The sequence below is a fragment of the Pongo pygmaeus genome, chromosome 3, assembly GCF_028885625.2.
Source record: "Pongo pygmaeus isolate AG05252 chromosome 3, NHGRI_mPonPyg2-v2.0_pri, whole genome shotgun sequence".
Lineage (NCBI taxonomy): Eukaryota > Metazoa > Chordata > Mammalia > Primates > Hominidae > Pongo > Pongo pygmaeus.
The window spans coordinates 109,960,444-109,978,857 of record NC_072376.2 but is presented as its reverse complement, the minus strand read 5'-3'; the positions used below and the strand labels follow the sequence as shown (position 1 = coordinate 109,978,857).

The following is an 18,414-nucleotide window of genomic DNA, read 5'->3' as shown; positions in this document are numbered from 1 at the left end:
CACAAGGTGGTGAGCAAGTTCATGTTTCAACCCTGTTTGTGTTCTGGCTCTTTTAACTCCACCATTCAGTGGGTCCTGAGTTCTTGCCCTGTGACCAGGAAGAATGAGGTACATAGACAAGTGGAAGATGAACAAGATGAAGAGAAGTTATATTGAGCAATAGAACAGCTTGCAGGAGACCCACAGGGGGTAGCTCCTTTCCACAGCCAGGGTGTTCTGATGAGCGTTCAGCTCCTAGCAGAGAGAAGACCCTGGAGTGGGAAGTTCCTCTCTGCAGGCAGGTCATCCCATTGTTTTCCCTGCTCTCAGCAGAGAGGAGACCCTGGAGTGGGTTGCTTCTCTCTGCAGCTGGTAGTCCTGATGTCTCTGCAGGTCTCTGAAGCTCTCAGCAGATAGGCAGTCCTAGAGTGGGTAGCTCCTCTCTGCTGTTGGTCATCTTGACATCTCCTGCTATCAACAATAAAGGTTGCTCCTCTATGTAGTTGGTTGTCCAGTTATCTGCTCAGCTCTGGCTGAGCCTGGGGCTTTTATGGGCCTCAGAGGGGAGGAAGTACCTGCCAATTGGTCCATGGGCAGCCATGGGCAAGCCCAGAAGAGGCACCACAAGTTCCCACTCTGGTTTGTAGGACTGGCTGCCTGGCCCAGCCATCAGGCCATTCCTGGCCTAAAAAAGGTGGGGGCTCTCTGGAGACCTGCCCCATTCCACCCAGGAATCTGTCTGCCTCCACCTGTCCTTCATGGTGCCCAGGCTCCACCTGACTTTGCTCCAAAATTGGAGAAGGTGTGGAGAGCCGGGAGAAGCCAGGCAGCAGGAGCAGGCCTTTCCGAGCCTGTGAGGGCATGAGGGCCTTCCTGGGCCCCCAGGTGTGTAGGGATACCTGAGTCTGCAGCCAGGGTTTGGGTAGCTACAGCTGCAGCTGTGCCGGGGAGGGGGGCGGGGGCAGGGCTCCTGCCTGCTCTATGGAGCAGGAGGACTGGCTCTGCAGCTGCGGTTTGGGTAGCTGCAGTGGCACCCAGGGAGCTCCTGCCTCAACTTAGCAGGGGTAGAGCTCCCGCTTGTCCCCAGCTCCTGCAGGCTCCATGGAGTGTGCAGTCCTGGCTGCACCTCCCTGGTGCAGCATACCTGATGGCAGCCACAGGCTGTCTGGAGCAGATGCTGCCATCACTATCTCTGTTCTTCAACATTAACACATGATTTTCTCTAATTGCATATTTTATTAGTAATTTCTATGGGAATTTGAGTAGGAAGAATTATTGATGGCAGTAATAGAGAAAAACAATAAGATATCAGATGGAGAGTTTCTCAATTCCATTGCATTTTATTCATAATTTATATACATCTGGATTCGTCTTATAATCCTTTGCAACTCTTGGAATAGACCACTCCTTTTCACTAATTACTGATACCTCCAAATATACTTTAGATCTTATTTCCTTCTGTATTTTCTGGCACATTTCACTATAAGTTATTTATCTCTCTTTCTCAAGTACAAGGTGATCCCTGTTGTCTTTAAATAGTTTTGAATCTTTTCTGTTAACAAAAGAAAAATAAAATTATAAAAAAGATCTCTATTTCCTATTTTTGAAACTAAACTTCTTAAAAAGAAGTTCATTGCTGTTCTACCTCCTCTCCTCTCCTCTCCTCTCCTCTCCTCTCCTCTCCTCTCCTCTCCTCTCCTCTCCTCTCCTCTCCTCTCCTCTCCTCTCCTCTCTTCTCCCCTCCTTTTCCCTTCCTTTCTCAATATTCTGCAGTCTGGATTATATGCACTTTAATTTACCTCAACTAAATTAATTAATATCCATTTCTCTTAATATAATGGGCATATTTCTGTCCACTTCGCCACTTTTCAGTAGTACTGAAATCTTGAAACCAGACAGATACATTCACTTCTCTTGGCTTTCCTAACATACCACTCTCTGACATTCTAATCTGTTTTATAGGCTCCTACCCCATATCTGGCTATGAATTTGAGAGTTCATAAAGTCTTGACCCTGGGTCTTTCTCTCATTCTATAATCTCTCAGTAGTCTATTTGTAGATAACCTGCACATTTTCATTTTTAACCCATACTTCCCCCTCTGAACATTGGTCTATAGTGTCTTCCCTGCCTCCAAAAGGTAATTCTAACCTGAAAAACATCTTGATGAGTAATTCTTGTTTAAAAATATATGTAAATAAATATTAATAATTCCCTTTGAAATTAGTAGTACACAATTATTTTAGTAGTTAAATAAGTGCATGTAGGATATTTAATATTTATACAAGAAAAACATTAATGTAAAATATAATAATGTGATTTTCCAAAAAGCAATAATATCTTACCAACTTTGTAATAAACTTTGATGGCCTCTCATTACTTTTGTCATCACCAAAATCCTTAACATGGCCTACTTAGGTCTATGGCACCATCTCTCATGAGGCCTACCTTGCTCCCTGCCATTCCAGGCTTATTAGCCTACTTTCAGTTACTAAAACGTGATACAGGATCTTTGCCTGTGTTGATCTCTGAGTCTGGAGTGCCTCCCTTGACCCTATTCCCCACCATTGCCTGATTACATCCTATCTGTACTTCAGATTTCATTTCAATTGTCACATCCTTAATGAACCCTCTGATCTCCTTTACTTGGTCCATTCTTCTTATTTTGTCTCCATGTACCTCTTCTTGGGAGTTCTTATCAATGTTTGATTTTATATGTATTTTATGATTATCTCATTATTGGTAATAGATTTTGTGAGACCTGGGATTATGTATTTTCGGCTGACAATTTTATTATTAGATCTTTGTAGAGCGCCTGATATATAGTAGGCACCTGATGTTCACTCACTGAATAAATAAAAGAAGGAGGGAATAAGTGGAAGTTTCCCAGTTTTTCTTCTATAAATCATGAAATATTTTGGATTATGACTAAAGCTTGGGGGTAATTCTATGAATGTTGATTTTTTATTTTTTATTATTTTTCTAAGCGATTGGACTTATATGTATAATTCTCTTTAGTTCAATAGTTATTCAAAAGGCTCTCTTTAGACTTTTTAATGATTGAAGGATTACCCCACAAACTTTATTCAGTTCCAATTTTATATTTTTTCTGAAACTTATTTTTGTTCATATTATAAGTGAGTATTGGTGACTTTTTACAATATATCTTCAAATTAATGTTACTTTCCTTTAGGCTACATTGTTTGCATTGGAATTGTGTTTCTGTTTGTTTATGCTGTTAAAAGAAGACATCTATGCAAAATCAAAACTTCCCAACAATAGGATACGTGGATTGCCCTGGCTGTGTGCTCTCACCGTGATCATGGAAATACTGTTCCTTTTAATTTTATTCGAATGATATGCTAAGATATTCTACCTCAATGAACTTTTACTGTCTTAACAGACTGCTGGACTGAGGGCGAATTCTAACTGCCCTGTTTACCACTTCCCTAATTATAATAATGAAAGTTTATTTTTAACTAATTTGATGCAAATATTTACTCATTGGGAGACATTACACAAGACGATGATGATGAGGAGGATGATAATAGTAATAGACACATATGGTTTTTATAGGACATGCTTGATACACTTTATACATTATTAACAAATTTAATCCTTATAAAAATATCATTATTTTAGCATCTTCACTTTCCAAGTGTAAAGACCAAAGCACCTAGCAGGGTATGGTGGTGCATACCTGTAGTCCCAGCTACTTGGGTGGCAGAGGTGGGAGGATCCCGGGCTCAAGCCTGGGAGGCTGAGGCTGCAGTGAGCTGAGATTGAGCCCCTGCACTCCAGCCTGGGCAACAGAGTGAGACCCTGTCTCAAGAAAAACAACAACACTACAAAACCAAAGCACAGAGATATTAAGTGAGTTGCTTAAGAACACACAGAAAGCAGATGGCAGGAGCGGGGTTTCAACCAATGAAAGGTCCGTGCTTTTAACCACCAAGCTATATTGCCTTCCAAGATAAAGGACTGCTTTCCATACTTTAACTCAATTATTATAACCCCTAAACCTATATAAAGTAGATTACTTTGACTCCATTTGAAAAGTGAGGAAAGTTCAGAAAGGGGAGGTAACATTTCAAAGTCCACAGACATTGAAAATGTCTGAGTCCAAATTTCTACTGAGATATATGAATTATCTTTCTACATGAAGCTGACTTTAAACCTATAACTCTCATTCTATTACATGAAGACAGTCAACGACAAAATATAAATCTACTAAGAATGCAGTATTCTCAACTTGTACTTACTAACTATGCATCTCAATTTCTAACTTTTTAATCTATCCTATTATATGACATTCTTGTGGAGGGGAAGATAAAAAAAAGAGGGTCATTGATATAGCTATGTTAGGACTAATACATATCACATAGGAGGCACTCAAATGAATATTGATTGAGTGACTATTCCATTAATTTCGTTCTTCAATCAGCTCCTTTTTGCAAGAAATTTGTTGGACATTCCTCACAGCAATGGAAATCAGAGTTTGTTTTACTTTTAAAAGTTCCTTTGAATTTTTGTCTTTCTTGATGTTTTCATTGGTATGTTGAATGGTGAGTGTAAATTGACTTTATCTTGTTACTGCCTGTTAATAGTAGGAAAATAGGCAGATAATATGCATTTAACAAACATTTGTTGAAAGGATAAATGCTGAGAGAAGGCACATCTGGAAAGTCAATATCTGCTTTCATTGGAAGCAAAATTTATTTTGGGAATAAAAATTATTTGATATTAATACATGCAAAAATGTACATATTGCTTTTTTTAAAAGAAATTTTAGATTTCATCAAAGATTTTTGCTTCTACCAAATATATATGACTTTTAGAAGAATATTTAATATGCATTAAGTTCATGACTTGTAACTTTTATATATTTTATTTTTTGCTTTTGTATAGTTTAAATTACATTTATATATGTAATTTATATTACATAGGAATCCAAACATGTAAGATATCAATAAATGGTGTTGGTAAGTTAGTTTATGTTAATGAGTTCATTATTAATTGAAATAAATTGAAATAAATTGAAATAAAATAATATTTCAAAGTTTATAAATGATACAATTAAAATATGCTATTCTTTTTTTTCATATCCACAGCTCAGTCCATTTTTAAGGCATACTGTTCTGAAGAGAACATTTAATGTAACTCTGCCAAATTCTTTCTTGATTGATAGAGAAATCACTCCTACTCTAGAACAAAAAGCCAAACAAAAACACCAAGGAGGCAAAATATAATCTACTAAATGGTGAGTGTATCAGTTCATTCTCACACTGATATAAAGAAATACACAAGACTGGGTAATTTATAAAGGAAAGAGGTTTAATTGACTCAGTTTCACATGACTGGGGAGGTCTCAGGAAACTTACAATCATGGTGGAAGGCATATGAGAAGCAAGTACCTTCTTCACAAGGTGGGAGAAAAGAGAGAGGGAAGAGGAACTGCCAAACACTTATAAAATCAACAGAAGTCATGAGAACTCAGTCACTATCATAAGAACAGCATGGAGGAAACCACCCCCATGATCCAATTACCTCCCATCAGGTCCCTCCTTTGACATGTGGGGATTACCATTTGAGATGAGATTTGGGTGGGGACACAGAGCCAAACCATATCATTCTGTCCCTGGACCCTCCCAAATCTTATGTCCTTTTTACATTTCAAAACAAATCTTGCCTTCCCAACAGTCACCCAAACACTTACTTCAGCATTAGCTCAAAAGCCCATAGTCCAAAGGCTCATTTGAGACAAGGCAAGTCCCTTCCACCTATGAGCTTGTAAAATCAAAAGCAAGTTAGTTACTTCCAAGATACAATATGGGGACAGGTACTGGATAAATGCTCCCATTTCAAATGGGAGAAATTGGCCAAAACCAAGGGGCTATAAGCCCCATGCAAGTCTGAAAGCCAACAGGACAGAGATTAAATCCTAAAGTTCCAAAATAATCTCCTTTGACTCCATGTCTCAAATCCAGAGCATGCTGATGAAATGGGGAGGGGGTTCCCACAGCCTTGGGCAGTTCTTTCACTGGCTGGTGTTGAGTGCCTGCAGCTTTCCCAGCTGCAGAGTGCAAGCTGTCAGTAGACCTACTATTCTTGGGTCTGGAGAAGGGTGGCCTTCTTCTCACAGCTCCACTAGTAGATGCACCAGTGGGGACTCTGTGAGAGGGCTCCAACCCCACATTTCCCTTCCACACTGCTCTAGCAGAGATTCTCTAAAAGGGCTCTGACCCTGCAAAAGACTTCTGCCTGGACATCCAGGCATTTCCATACATCCTCTGAAATCTAGGCAGAGGTTCCCAAACTGCAATTCCTGACTTGTGTGCACCCTCACGCCCAACACTACATGTAAACCACCAAACCTTGGAGCTTGCACCCTCTGAAGCAACAGTTTGAACCATACCTTGCCCCTTTTAGCCAAGGCTGGAGCTGAAGCACCTGGGTCACAGGACACCATAAACTGAGGCTTCAGAGAGCAGTGGAAGACCTGGTCCCAGCCCACAGAACCATTTTTCCCTCCTAGGCCTCTAGGCCTGTGATGGGAGGGGCTGCCACTAAGGTCTCTGACATGCCCTGGAGACATTTTGCCAATTTTCTTGGCAATTAACCTTTGGCTCCTTATTACGTATGCAAATTTCTGCAGATGGCTTGAATTTCTCCCCAGAAAATAGATTTTTCTTTTCTACTACATGGTAAGGCTGCAAATTTTTCAAACTTTTATGCTCCACGTCCCTTTTAAATGTAAGTTCCAATTTCAGATCATCTCTCTCATGTTCAATGTTCTACAGATTTCCGGGGCACGAGCAAAATTCTGCCAGTCACTTTGCTAAAGCATAGCAAGAGTAATCTTTACTCCAGTTCCCAATAAGTTCCTCATCTCCATCTGAGACCACTTCAGCCTAAACTTCATTATCCACATCACTATCAGCATTTTGGTCAAAACCATTTAACAAGTCTCTAGGAAGTTCCAAACTTTTCCTCATCTTCCTGTCTTCTTCTGAGCCCTCCAAACTGCTCCAACCTCTGCCTGTTACCCAGTTCCAAAGTTGCTTCCACATTTTCATGTTATCTTTATAGCAGTACCCCACTTCTTGTACCAATTTCCTGCCCAGTCTCATGCTGCTATAAAGAAATACCCGAGACTGGGTAGTTTATAAAGGAAAGAGGTTTAACTGATTCACAGTTCAGCATGGCTGGGGAGGCCTTGGGAAACTTACAATCATGGTGGAAGGCGAAGGAGAAGCCAGTACCTTCTTCACAATGTGGCAGAAAAGAGAGAGGGAAGAGGTACTGCCAACACTTATAAAACCATCAGATCTCATGAGAACTTAGTCACTGTCATGAGAACAGCACAGGGGAAACTGTACCCATCATCCAGTCACCTCCCACCAGGTCCCTCCCTTGATACATGGGAATTGCAATTTGAGATGAGATTTGGGTGAGAACACAGAGTCAAACCATATCAGTGAGTATACCTGTCCTCCCTGAGTTATAGGGTTACTACATTTTTATAATCCATAAATTAACTGCCATACACAATCCCTTAGTCAGAATATATTTTTCTGTCCTCAAAGCAATATATTTGTATCGCTCTTCTAGAAACTGGTTGTGTTTATGGCTGCAAGGTGTAATTAACAGATCATAATAGAAGACAATCTGTGTTCCTCTAGAGATAAGTTCTAATCTGGTCAAGAATGGCCAGTACATGATCCTTACATTTTTATAAAGTCTGTTTTTCATTTGCCTTTAATAACAAGATAAAATAGTTACCTTAATCAGGTGAGTTGCTTTTTAATTAAGATATCTTTTTAATACAAATACATTTTTATAATGTTATGCTTTAGTTAGTTGTTGTAGGATTATATCTTATTTTAGCATGTAGACTTTTTTAGTTAAATTGCATTATCAAGCAGTTTTGAATTAAAAGTTGGCATGCTTATATGAAGAGTTAATATATATTGAACTATGGGTTATACACTGAATATATAATAAGGACTGTAACAGTGGCTTAGACTTTGAGGTTTTTGTAAGATAAGACTGGATTTGAAAAATTGGATGTTATTATTTCCCAGAAAAAGATTCCTTTTCTTTTCAGTATCCACACCATTAAATGGCTTTGTATTTCAGGAGGAAACTACTGAGATTATATTAATTCCTAGGGAACTAGATTCTAAACAGAAAATTATTTGCTAAAGTAATAAAATATAAAATTTAATATCTGATATATCATTAACCTGCTTATTAGAGTAGCAGATCAAATTCATATAGATGCCATCAGTTTATTCATGCCATAGACTATTGCTGTCCATGATGGTAGCCACTAGCCACATGTGACTTTTTGGCACTTGGAATATGGCTATTACAAACTGCAATGTGCTGTAAGTCTAAAATAAATACCAGATTTTGAAGACAGTTTTACAAAAAAGTGTAAAATATCTCATTAATAATATTGTGTATTTATTACATGCCAAAATGATAATATTTAAGGTTTACTGGATAAAATAAAATATACTATTAATATTAGTTTTGTCTGTTTATTTTTACTTCTTATGTGGTCATTAGAAAAATAAAATTACTTTTGTGGCTCAAATTATAGTTCTATTAGGCAGTGCTGGTCTAGAACATTCATAATTTAGAATAGTTAATTCATCAGTAGATTGTATAGAAAAACAATGTGTACAATAATGTCAATTTTAATTTCATCTCACAAATTATACTTTTGCTTCTATTATATATCTTGTTATGGCAAAGAGAAATAGTCCATTGACTTTACTTATAATCTTTATTAGTTATCAATATGTAGTACATTCTTTACAAGGCAAAGATTTTTAAATTATTTTATTTAATTTAAAACCACAGCCTCACCTTATTATTTTTATCATTTTCAATTTTGTATCTATTGACTCCAAAATAGATTATTATCATCATTACTTAAGTTATTATTATTATTTGAGACGGAGTCTTGCTCTGTCACCCAGGCTGGAGTGCAGTGGCGCGATCTCCACTCACTGCAAGCTCTGCCTCCTGGGTTCATGCCATTCTCTCGCCTCAGCCTCCCGAGTAGCTGGGGCTACAGGCGCCCACTACCATCCCTGGCTAATTTTGCTAATTTTTGTATTTTTAGTAGAGACGTGGTTTCACCATGTTAGCCAGGATTGTCTCGATCTCTTGACTTCGTGATCCACCCGCCTCCACCTCCCAGAGTGCTGGGATTACAGGTGTGAGCCACTGCACCCAGCCTACTTAAGTTATTTTTATTTTGATTTACCCACATATTTAACTTTTTCATTGTTCTTCTTTCCTGCTTTCATTTCTGTGCTTCTCCTTAGATTATTATTCTGATGTCTAATGAACTCCTTTGAATATGTATGTTTGCCCAGGTTTGCTGTTGATGAGTTTTCTCAGTTGTTTGTCTGAAAACATCTTTATTTCATTTCCCTTTTTGAAGGATATTTTTGCTGAATAAAGAAGTTCAGGTTGGCATATTTTCTTTGAGCATTTACAAAATGTCATTCTATTGTTTCCTGCCCTCCATAGTTTCTAATGAAGTGTCTTTCCTTTGAAGATAATGTCTTTTATTTATCTGACTGCTTTTACAACTTTTTTATGTGTTTAAAAAAGGTCAGTTTTACTCTAATGCTCTTAGATTTTCCTACCTTCTGCCCCAATTCTCCTTGGTGTTTGTTAATACTCTGGATTGTGTGGGTTGATGTCTTTCTATTGGCTCTGAAAGTTTCTCACCTATTATCTTTTCAAATATTGCTTCTTTAACATTTCTCTCTTCTCTTATACAAATGCAATTACAGATATTAAATTGTGTCTCATGTGTCTTGTATGCTCTTTTGTATATTATAGATTCTCTTTTCTTTTTGAACTTCAGTCTGTATATTTTATAATAATCTCTCCTTATTTCAAAAATCCTCTCTTGAGCTGTTTAAACACATCTATTGCATTCTTAATTTAAATGTTAGCATTTTCAGTTCTGTAATTTCCATTGGGTTATTATTTGTAAATTCCAGTTACATAGTGAGATTCTTGATCTTGCCAATAATTTTGTTAAGCATTTTATTCTTTATTATTTTAAAATCTATGATAGATATCTACAACTCTAATTCACCTTTGGTTCTGCTTATGTTTTAGTTTTCTGTTTTTTGATTATATCTCCTGACATACCTAGAAAATTTGATCAAATGTAGAATATTGCTTATGAAAAATTATAGATATAATTTGATGTTTTGTCTCATATTTTCTTCCTTCAGGGAGGATTTCCTTTAGATTTTTCTCAGGTACCTTAAATATGGGGCAGACCTACTTTTCCAGTGTGGGATTGTGCCTGTCCAGAACTGAGTTTCACATTTTTGTTAAGAGTTGATGTAATTCTTATTATCCACATTTTTAGAGTATAACCTTCTCTTATTCTAATAATAGGAAGTCAGGGATATTAACTAGAGTCCCTTCTCCAATTTTTTCTTCTTCCATCCTGGGAAACTGCCAAATACCCCGTTTTGCTGCCTATACCTTTAGCTGCTACTCTTGATTCCATTTGATATCCTGTTAACCCTATACCAGATAAAATTTAGCAAATGTCTTAAGGAGGAACATGACACGATGCCAGAATTCCCTTATTCTTCTTCCTTTTTCTTTGTAATTTAGTTTCTTGACATCCTGCTTTATTAAACTACAAGTTTTATCTTTAAAGATCCTGATAAGGCCAAAGTCTCAGCTTAGGTTTTTATCCACCTTGTGGCTGTCTTCTTGGTCTTTTGGCCTTGTGCTATTTAGAAACTAAAAGATTCCTCAAGGGAAATGTAAGGCTCACTTCAGTATTACACCTGCCTCACTATTGTCACCAAATTTCTGGCCCTTCAAAACCTGGTTGTCTGTATAGTTTTCCATTCGGTTAAATAGGTTTAAGCCAAAATAAATACTATAGATTTTATTTGTTGCATGGCCTGCAACAAGTTATTCTTTGCCATGTCTGAATTTCTTTACCAGTTTGTCAAGCTCCTTTCCTTTCATCTCTCAATTTATGAAATCCTATATCTTCAATGAATAGTTACAATTAAAAAATAATATCTCCTAGACGTGAGGTATCCTGCCATGTAACTATTTACTCATAATTCTATAAAAAGCACACACCCTTTTTAAGGAAATATATTTATTAAACTTACTTGCAGATTTATTTTTTGAGAATTACCATTGTCACATTAGAAACTAAGAATATGTTATGGTTGTATGTTTCATTATTTAACTATTTTTACATGGTGTCACACAAAAATAAGCCCTTAGAAATGCTTTAATATTCCAGGCATGCTCACTTACATTTGAAGCCCTCTGTTAAATAAGCCTTCAGCAGGCAAAGCCAGACTAGCCCCCTGTCTAACTTTGTCATTACAGATGGACACAAAGACCCAATTCTATCTTTTCTGTTTCTACACTCTCATATTATTACCACTGAAGACCCTCAAAAAGCTACCAGAGTTGCATTCAGAATTATTCTGCATTTCAGTAAATATAATGTCATTTGGAGTCTCCCTACTTTAATTAAAAACAATTTTATTCTACAATTAGAGATAAGTTTAATGCTTGGCTGAGCTACTACACCAACTCTAAAGAAAATGAGTGAGTTAACATGTTCAAATAGCTGTTATCAGCTCTAATTATGTTTGCATGAAGAAAGAACAAGCTAGATAATAGAAGAGTATTGGATGATTGAAAATGGGGAAAGAGTAACCATCTGAATTAAAAAAAAACCAAAACATGTCATATAGTAAAAGTGATATAGCCAGAAAAAATTCTGTGCAATTAACAGGTTTGCCCTTGGGTCAAGCCACATTTTCTTCAACTTTTCCTAGTCATAATGGACATCAACATAAAATTTTTTCATATAGGTAGTCTCATGTACCTGAAGCTTAGTAAAAAAAGGCATTTCTGCTAAGATAATATCTAGTAGAGCCTCTAATGTGTTACAAGTTTATTTTATAACTAAATTTGTTATAAAAGATTTTTATTCTCAAAATACTTGTCAGTGGAGAAAATAGTGTATTAAATAATATTGTGAAAGTTTTAACAGCTTATTTGATTTCTATTTCTTTTTTGCTCTGTCAGTAACATTTTATCTTATTAGACTCACTATTATCATGATATAATGTCTAAACAATTGCAGAATATATACTTCTATATATGCCTTTAACTACTCAAATCTTCAGCAGAGTCAAAAGGACAATAAATACAGAAGCCAGAATTATGACATAATATGAACTACTTGATATCAATGAGATTTAGTTAATTTGGTTAGAAAAAAAGAGTATTTTGTGAATTTTTATATCTTTTTTATTAGAAGTAATTTAACTAGAGAAGCCATCTGAAAGAATATTTTGACTTAGGTGGAGAAGTACAATAGAGATACCACTTACTGAAATAGCTTTTCTTTTCCCACAGATACAGTCCAAAGGTAATATCTATTAATATAAAGGTAAGCTGACAGTTCTCTCACAAAGAAGTACTTCCATGTTGATGATATCCTCCATCAGCTGCTCACAGGAGCATAATTTCTCTTCTAACATCTAGAGATAGAAAAATACATTCTTATATGATATTTGTTTTTTTCAGAAAATTTTTCCAATTACAAAAGCAGTATGTATATATATTCATTGCATTCTTTCTAAGTGTATACTACTGATGCATCCATATAAAATATAATGCTGAATAAAGACATCTGATGAAAAGCCTTTCTTTTTTACTTTAGAGTCTCATTCTCTAACCAGAGAATGAAATTACTTTCCAAATACTAGGCATGCTGAAACAAAGTGAATGATGTTATTATGCATATGTGTTATTCCCTTGACTTTTTTCTTACTCTTCATTTCTCTGAAATGCTAAAAGTAGAAAATAAAAATCATAAAAGGAATATTCAATATGTTTTACTTTGTATAACTTTTATGTGCAAATAGGAAAGAAAAGAAAAAATGATTAAATTGTGGCAATATACTGAATTATCTTCAATATCCTACATATTTGAGGAAGATGGGTAAATTTAAATATCATGTCCCAAAACTTTTGGCATTAATGCTCTACTTCTAACATGGTCTTGTAAAACAAATTAGTTGGAGATAAGGATTTATCAATAGTATTTAATGTTTCTAGAGGAGCATATCCTCTTTGAAATTTTAACAAAAGCTATGGAAACTTCAATGATGAAAGTGGATTTATGCAAGCAATCTAAAATTAACATAATTCTAAAAGATTCAAGTACTCCTGAAATTTTCAATGTATTCTGATTTAAGAAAACTGTATCTAAAATATCTCCATTAATGTGCCTAAAATTAATCATTCAAGATTGGAGCAATAAAAGCCCCCAAAATGGCCAATAAATGCTTGCTCTTCCATTGAATTGGATGATTTGAATTGAATTGAATTGAATTGAATTGAATTGAATTGAATTGAATTGGGAAAACAGCACAGAACTGGTGGTTGATGGAGAGGAGACTTTGAGCTCATCTCCTAGTTACATAACCCTAAACTAACTAGTTAATCACCTAGTTCTTTGTTCTATGGCTCCAAAATGAAGCAGTTGATGTACTAGATCAGTAGATGTCAAACATAGAGGATGCTTCACAATCACCAAGTGAGGTGGTAGAATAACACAATTTTCCAACATCTAACAACTCTCCACCTAGTACTGCCTGTATTCTGAAATAGGTCCTGAAGCCTGTATTTTTCTATAGGTATTTATGTGATGTAGTTAAGCTCTAGCCACATGATCCCGAAGGTTTCTATCATCCCTATAATATTTCTTTTGGAAATTACCTTTTTATATGCATATAAACCATGCAAAATATAGTTCTGGTTGCAGAAAATTCAGACAACCAGGAGTGTTTGAAGTACATTACATATGTTACAACACCCTTGCATGTATTCTTTTTTTAAAAAAAGAAAAAAAATAAAACCGTATGGGATGATTTTTACTTTCGTATTTTTAATTCTTTTCCTCTATAATATATTACATAATATGCAAAACTTGTTCATGAATAAAGAATAGAAAAATGAAAATTCAGAATGTGGGAGAGAATTGCCAGTCAACTTTTAAGACAATGTTTTAATTATTCAGTAGAATAATTCTTCTGTCTATAATCTTCTTATGTATTAACATATTCTAAACCAGAACTAGTAAAAACGCATAAATTTTCATTCTACTATTATAAAAAAATAATATAAACTTCTTGTCACCTAAAAACAAAGTTTAGAATTCAATACGTGAACACTGCATGGGAAGCATAATTATTTTGATATTTTTGGGAGAGTAAATGATCTTGTTTTTAAAATGATAGCCTTTCTGTAATATTAAATTAATAATTTTAAGAGAACTACAGAAGAGATAAGCAGAAAAAATAAAATAGTAAAATAGAAAAGGCATTATATATATGTATATATACACACACATATATATCTCTTTGGAAAGATGAGTAAAAATATAAATAGAATCAAACAATATGAAAGACTATGAAAAAATTATACATTGTTAAAAATATGAATAAGATAGAGGGTCTTAGAATATTCATTTTTCTCTGAAACAAACTTACCACAAGAAGCAAGAAACTGTTGGAAGAAATCTGCTTGGAGTCAGTGAAGCTTTCAAAAGACATTTCCTCTGTGAAAAAAGAGCAAATAATTCTGAAGTTGGAACATGCTGAGACAAAGAAAACTCAGCTAATCCAACTAAAAATGACATTATTGATAATAGGGAAATTTAACAATTTATAAAATAAAATCGATGATATAGCAGTTCAGCTTTAGTAACAGAATTCACAGGGAAACAAGTAATAAAAATAATGATTAAGTTGGGATGGTTAGGAGATCCCAGGTATGCCCCATTTTGCATTCCTAACTATGTCAGTGTAGACCAGTCACTGGCAATTAACTTTTGTAAAACTGGAAGATTTCCCCTTTTTCAAAGGCTTGGAACCAGAGATCCCAAGGGAGATAATGATTTAACCATTCTCTGAGAATGTATTCTGCAGAACACAGTGATTGCTTCAAATTAGAAAGGTTGAAAGGGATGGCTAATTTCCATAACTTTGACAAAAATGTTAGTAAAAATACTGAACAGCTGCCTTCTTCAGCTCAAAATTCAACACAACTAAAATAGTATTATACTGATCCATTAATATTTTTTATGCCCAGTATGTTAGTCTGTTTTGCATCATTATAAAGGACTATCTGGACTGGATAATTTATAAAGAAAAGGAGGTTTATTTGGCTCATGGTTCTGCAGGCTGTTTAAGAAGTGTTGTGCTAGCATCACCTTCTCGTGAGTCCTCAGGAAGCTTACAATCATGGCAGAAGGCAAACGGGTGAGAGGTGACAGCGTGCTGGCAGCCCTTGCAGCCCTTGCTCACTCTCAGCACCTCCTCAGCCTTGGCGCCCACTCTGGCCACGCTTGAGGAGCCCTTCAGACTACCGCTGCACTTTGGGAGCCCCTTTCTGGGCTGGCCAAGTCTGGAGCTGGCTCTCTCAGCTTGCCGGGAGGTGTGGAGGGAGAGGCACAGACGGGAACTGGGGCTGCGCATGGTGCTTGCGGGCCAGCGCAAGTTCCAGGTGGGTGTGGGCTCAGCGGGCCCTGCACTCGGAGCAGCTGGCAGGCCCCACTGGCCCTGGGCAGTGAGGGGCTTAGCACCAGGACCAGCAGCTGCAGAGGGTGTGCTGGGTCCCCCAGCAGTGCTGGCCCACCGGCACCACGCTTGATTTCTTGCCAGGCCTTAGCTGCCTCCCCATGGGGCAGGGCTCAGGACCTGCAGCCCACCATGCCTGAGCCTCCCCAATCTCCTGCCATGGGCTCCTGCATGGCCCGAGCCTCCCCAGTGAGCGCTGCCCCCTGCTCCACAGTGCCTGGTCCCATCGACTGCCCAAGGGCTGAGGAGTGTGGGTGCATGGCACAGGACTGGCAGGCAGCTCCACCTGTGGCCCCCATGCGGGATCCACTGGGTGAAGCCAGCTGGGCTCCTGAGTCTGGTGGGGACATGGAAAATCCTTATGTCTAGCTAAGGGATTGTAAATGCACCAATCAGCACTCTGTCTAGCTCAGGGTTTGTGAATACACCAATCAGCACTCTGTATCTAGCTTATCTGGTGGGGACTTGGAGAACCTTTATGTCTAGCTAAGGGATAGTGAATGCACCAATCAGAACCCTGTGTCTAGCTCAGGGTTTGTGAATGCACCAGTTGGCACTCTGTATCTAGCTCGAGGTTTGTAAATGCACCAATCAGCACTCTGTGTCTAGCTCAGAGTTTGTAAATACACCAATTGACACTCTGTAGCTAGCTAATCTAGTGGGGACATGGAGAACTTTTGTGTCTAGCTCAGGGATTGTAAATGCACCAATCAGCTCCCTGTCAAAACGGACCAATCAGCTCTCTGTAAAACAGACCAATTGGCTCTCTGTAAAATGGACCAATCAGCAGGATGTGGGTGGGGCCAGATAAGAGAATAAAAGCAGGCTGCCCCAGCCAGCAGTGGCAGCCCACTCAGGTTCCCTTCCACCCTATGGAAGCTTTGTTCTTTTGCTCTTTGCACTAAATCTTGCTGCTGCTCAGTCTTTGGAGCCACACTGCCTTTATGAGCTGTAACACTCACCATGAAGGTCTGCAGCTTCACTCCTGAAACCAGCAAGACCACGAACCCACCGGGAAGAACGAACAACTGCAGACGCGCTGCCTTAAGAGCTATAACACTCACCGCGAAGGTCTGTAACTTCACTCCTGAGCCAGCGAGACCACAAACCCACCAGAAGGAAGAAACTCCGAACACATCCGAACATCAGAAGAAACAAACTCCAGACACGCCACCTTTAAGAACTGTGACACTCACCGCAAGTGTCCGCGGCTTCATTCTTGAAGGCAGTGAGACCAAGAACCCACCAATTCCGGACACACGGGGAGCCAAAAATAACCAGGTCTCCTGTGAACTCTTTACTGAGGAGAAAGCATTAAACTATCCATGAGGCATCCACCCTCATAACCCAACACCTCTCTCTTAGCCCCATCTCCAACACTGGGGGTCACATTTTATCATGAGATTTGGAGGGAACAAATATCCAAATGGTATCACCCAGTTTTCTCAATTATGTCCGGGTACTCACTTTCTCTTTTATACCTATCATAAAGTGACCTGTTGGGTTACTTAACTTGCAAGTAGTTACACGAATGAAGTTTGTGTGTTCTTTGTTTTCAAAGGGAAGGTTATAGCAGTTTGATTATATAGTAAAGTTGTATGACTATGGAAAGTTTTGGTGTCTCCTCATTGAGCAGACTTGCTTTTGTTAACCAAACCAGTTTGCCTTTTCACCTAACAGTTATTTGCAAAATATGATTGAGTTATGGCCAATAAAATATGAGCAGAAATGGCATATGCCACTTCCAACTTTAGCCTGTAAGCAGCTTCCAATAGTCCATTCTCTTTTTATTCTGTCTTCCAACTTAATGCAAAGGAATTCAGAGGAGTGCACTAATGAAGCACCCAGAAGCCTAAAAATGGAAGGAGGCTGTGTCATGAATGACCATTTGGATAACATCCTGGACTTTACAAGAATAAGAAATAAACTTAAGCCACTAAGATTTGAGAGATTTATGTGTTGTAGCATGACCTTAACTAATGTGCTCTAGACACTCCCATACATGCATAACAAAATGGGTCTTTACACAGGTAGGACATAAAAGCTCAGATGGTGCCTGTACCTTAAGGAATCAGACATGATAAACCAAGGGACTATATTCAGGGAGAACAGAAACAAGTTAGTCCTCCCTTAGAGCCCTCTTCCTCAGAGCCAGGTGTTGGATTGGAAAATATCTGTTTCAAAGTGCATTATGTATGTTGCAATGCCCTTGCATCTATTCCTTAGAAAAATGATTTACTATTCAAAGTGTACAGGCCATACATCTTCTGTCATTTTCATGATTGAAATTAGCTGTCTGAATATGTCTCCTCTCAGCTTCAAGAGGCAGTTAACTAAAAACAAGCTAGCAACATAATTGTAAAGTAAAATATTCAGAAAATGAAATTTAATTTGTTGACCAAATTGATCATTTTGTGGAATTTTGCTAGTTTCCAATTATACCAACTGCCCTTCATTTTGAACAGCTGAGTAGGTTGGTTACTCTCACATATGTGAATGCTGTCAGCCCTCCCAAAATGAAGCCATTGATTAGAAAATTTCATGGGTGTAGGCCTTTGTATTAGTCCATTTTCATGCTGCTGATAAACATATACCCAAGACTGGATAATTTACAAAAGAAAGAGATTTAATTGGACTGACAGTTCCACGTGGCTGGGGAGGCCTCACAGTCATGGCTGAGGGCAAGGAGGAGCAAGTCACATCTTACATGGATAGCAGCAGGCCAAAAGAGAGCCTGTGCAGGGAAAATCCCGT

General features: G+C 37.6%; 1 protein-coding gene and 1 long non-coding RNA gene across 3 annotated transcripts in view; one reads left to right on the top strand and one right to left on the bottom strand.

The window, feature by feature from the left end:
• The window catches only part of STPG2 (sperm tail PG-rich repeat containing 2), a 786,467-nt gene that overhangs the window by 680,827 nt on the left and 87,226 nt on the right, over positions 1-18,414 (top strand). Inside the window, exons 11-12 of one of the 2 annotated variants that reach the window (XM_054485711.2) lie at positions 5,089-5,237; positions 12,431-12,464. In XM_054485711.2, the coding sequence (XP_054341686.1) occupies positions 5,089-5,226 (138 nt within the window). In that variant the 3' untranslated portion in view covers positions 5,227-5,237; positions 12,431-12,464. Of the gene's footprint in view, positions 1-5,088; positions 5,238-12,430; positions 12,553-18,414 lie in introns of those variants that run through there. The other variant, XM_054485708.2, reaches the window with a different exon arrangement.
• The window catches only part of LOC129035390 (uncharacterized), a 126,752-nt gene that overhangs the window by 43,209 nt on the left and 65,129 nt on the right, over positions 1-18,414 (bottom strand). The window contains exons 2-3 of the long non-coding RNA XR_008502181.2: positions 14,572-14,639; positions 12,406-12,555 (exon numbers count right to left, since the gene is read on the bottom strand). This is a non-coding gene — a long non-coding RNA (uncharacterized LOC129035390). The remainder of the gene's footprint in view (positions 1-12,405; positions 12,556-14,571; positions 14,640-18,414) is intronic.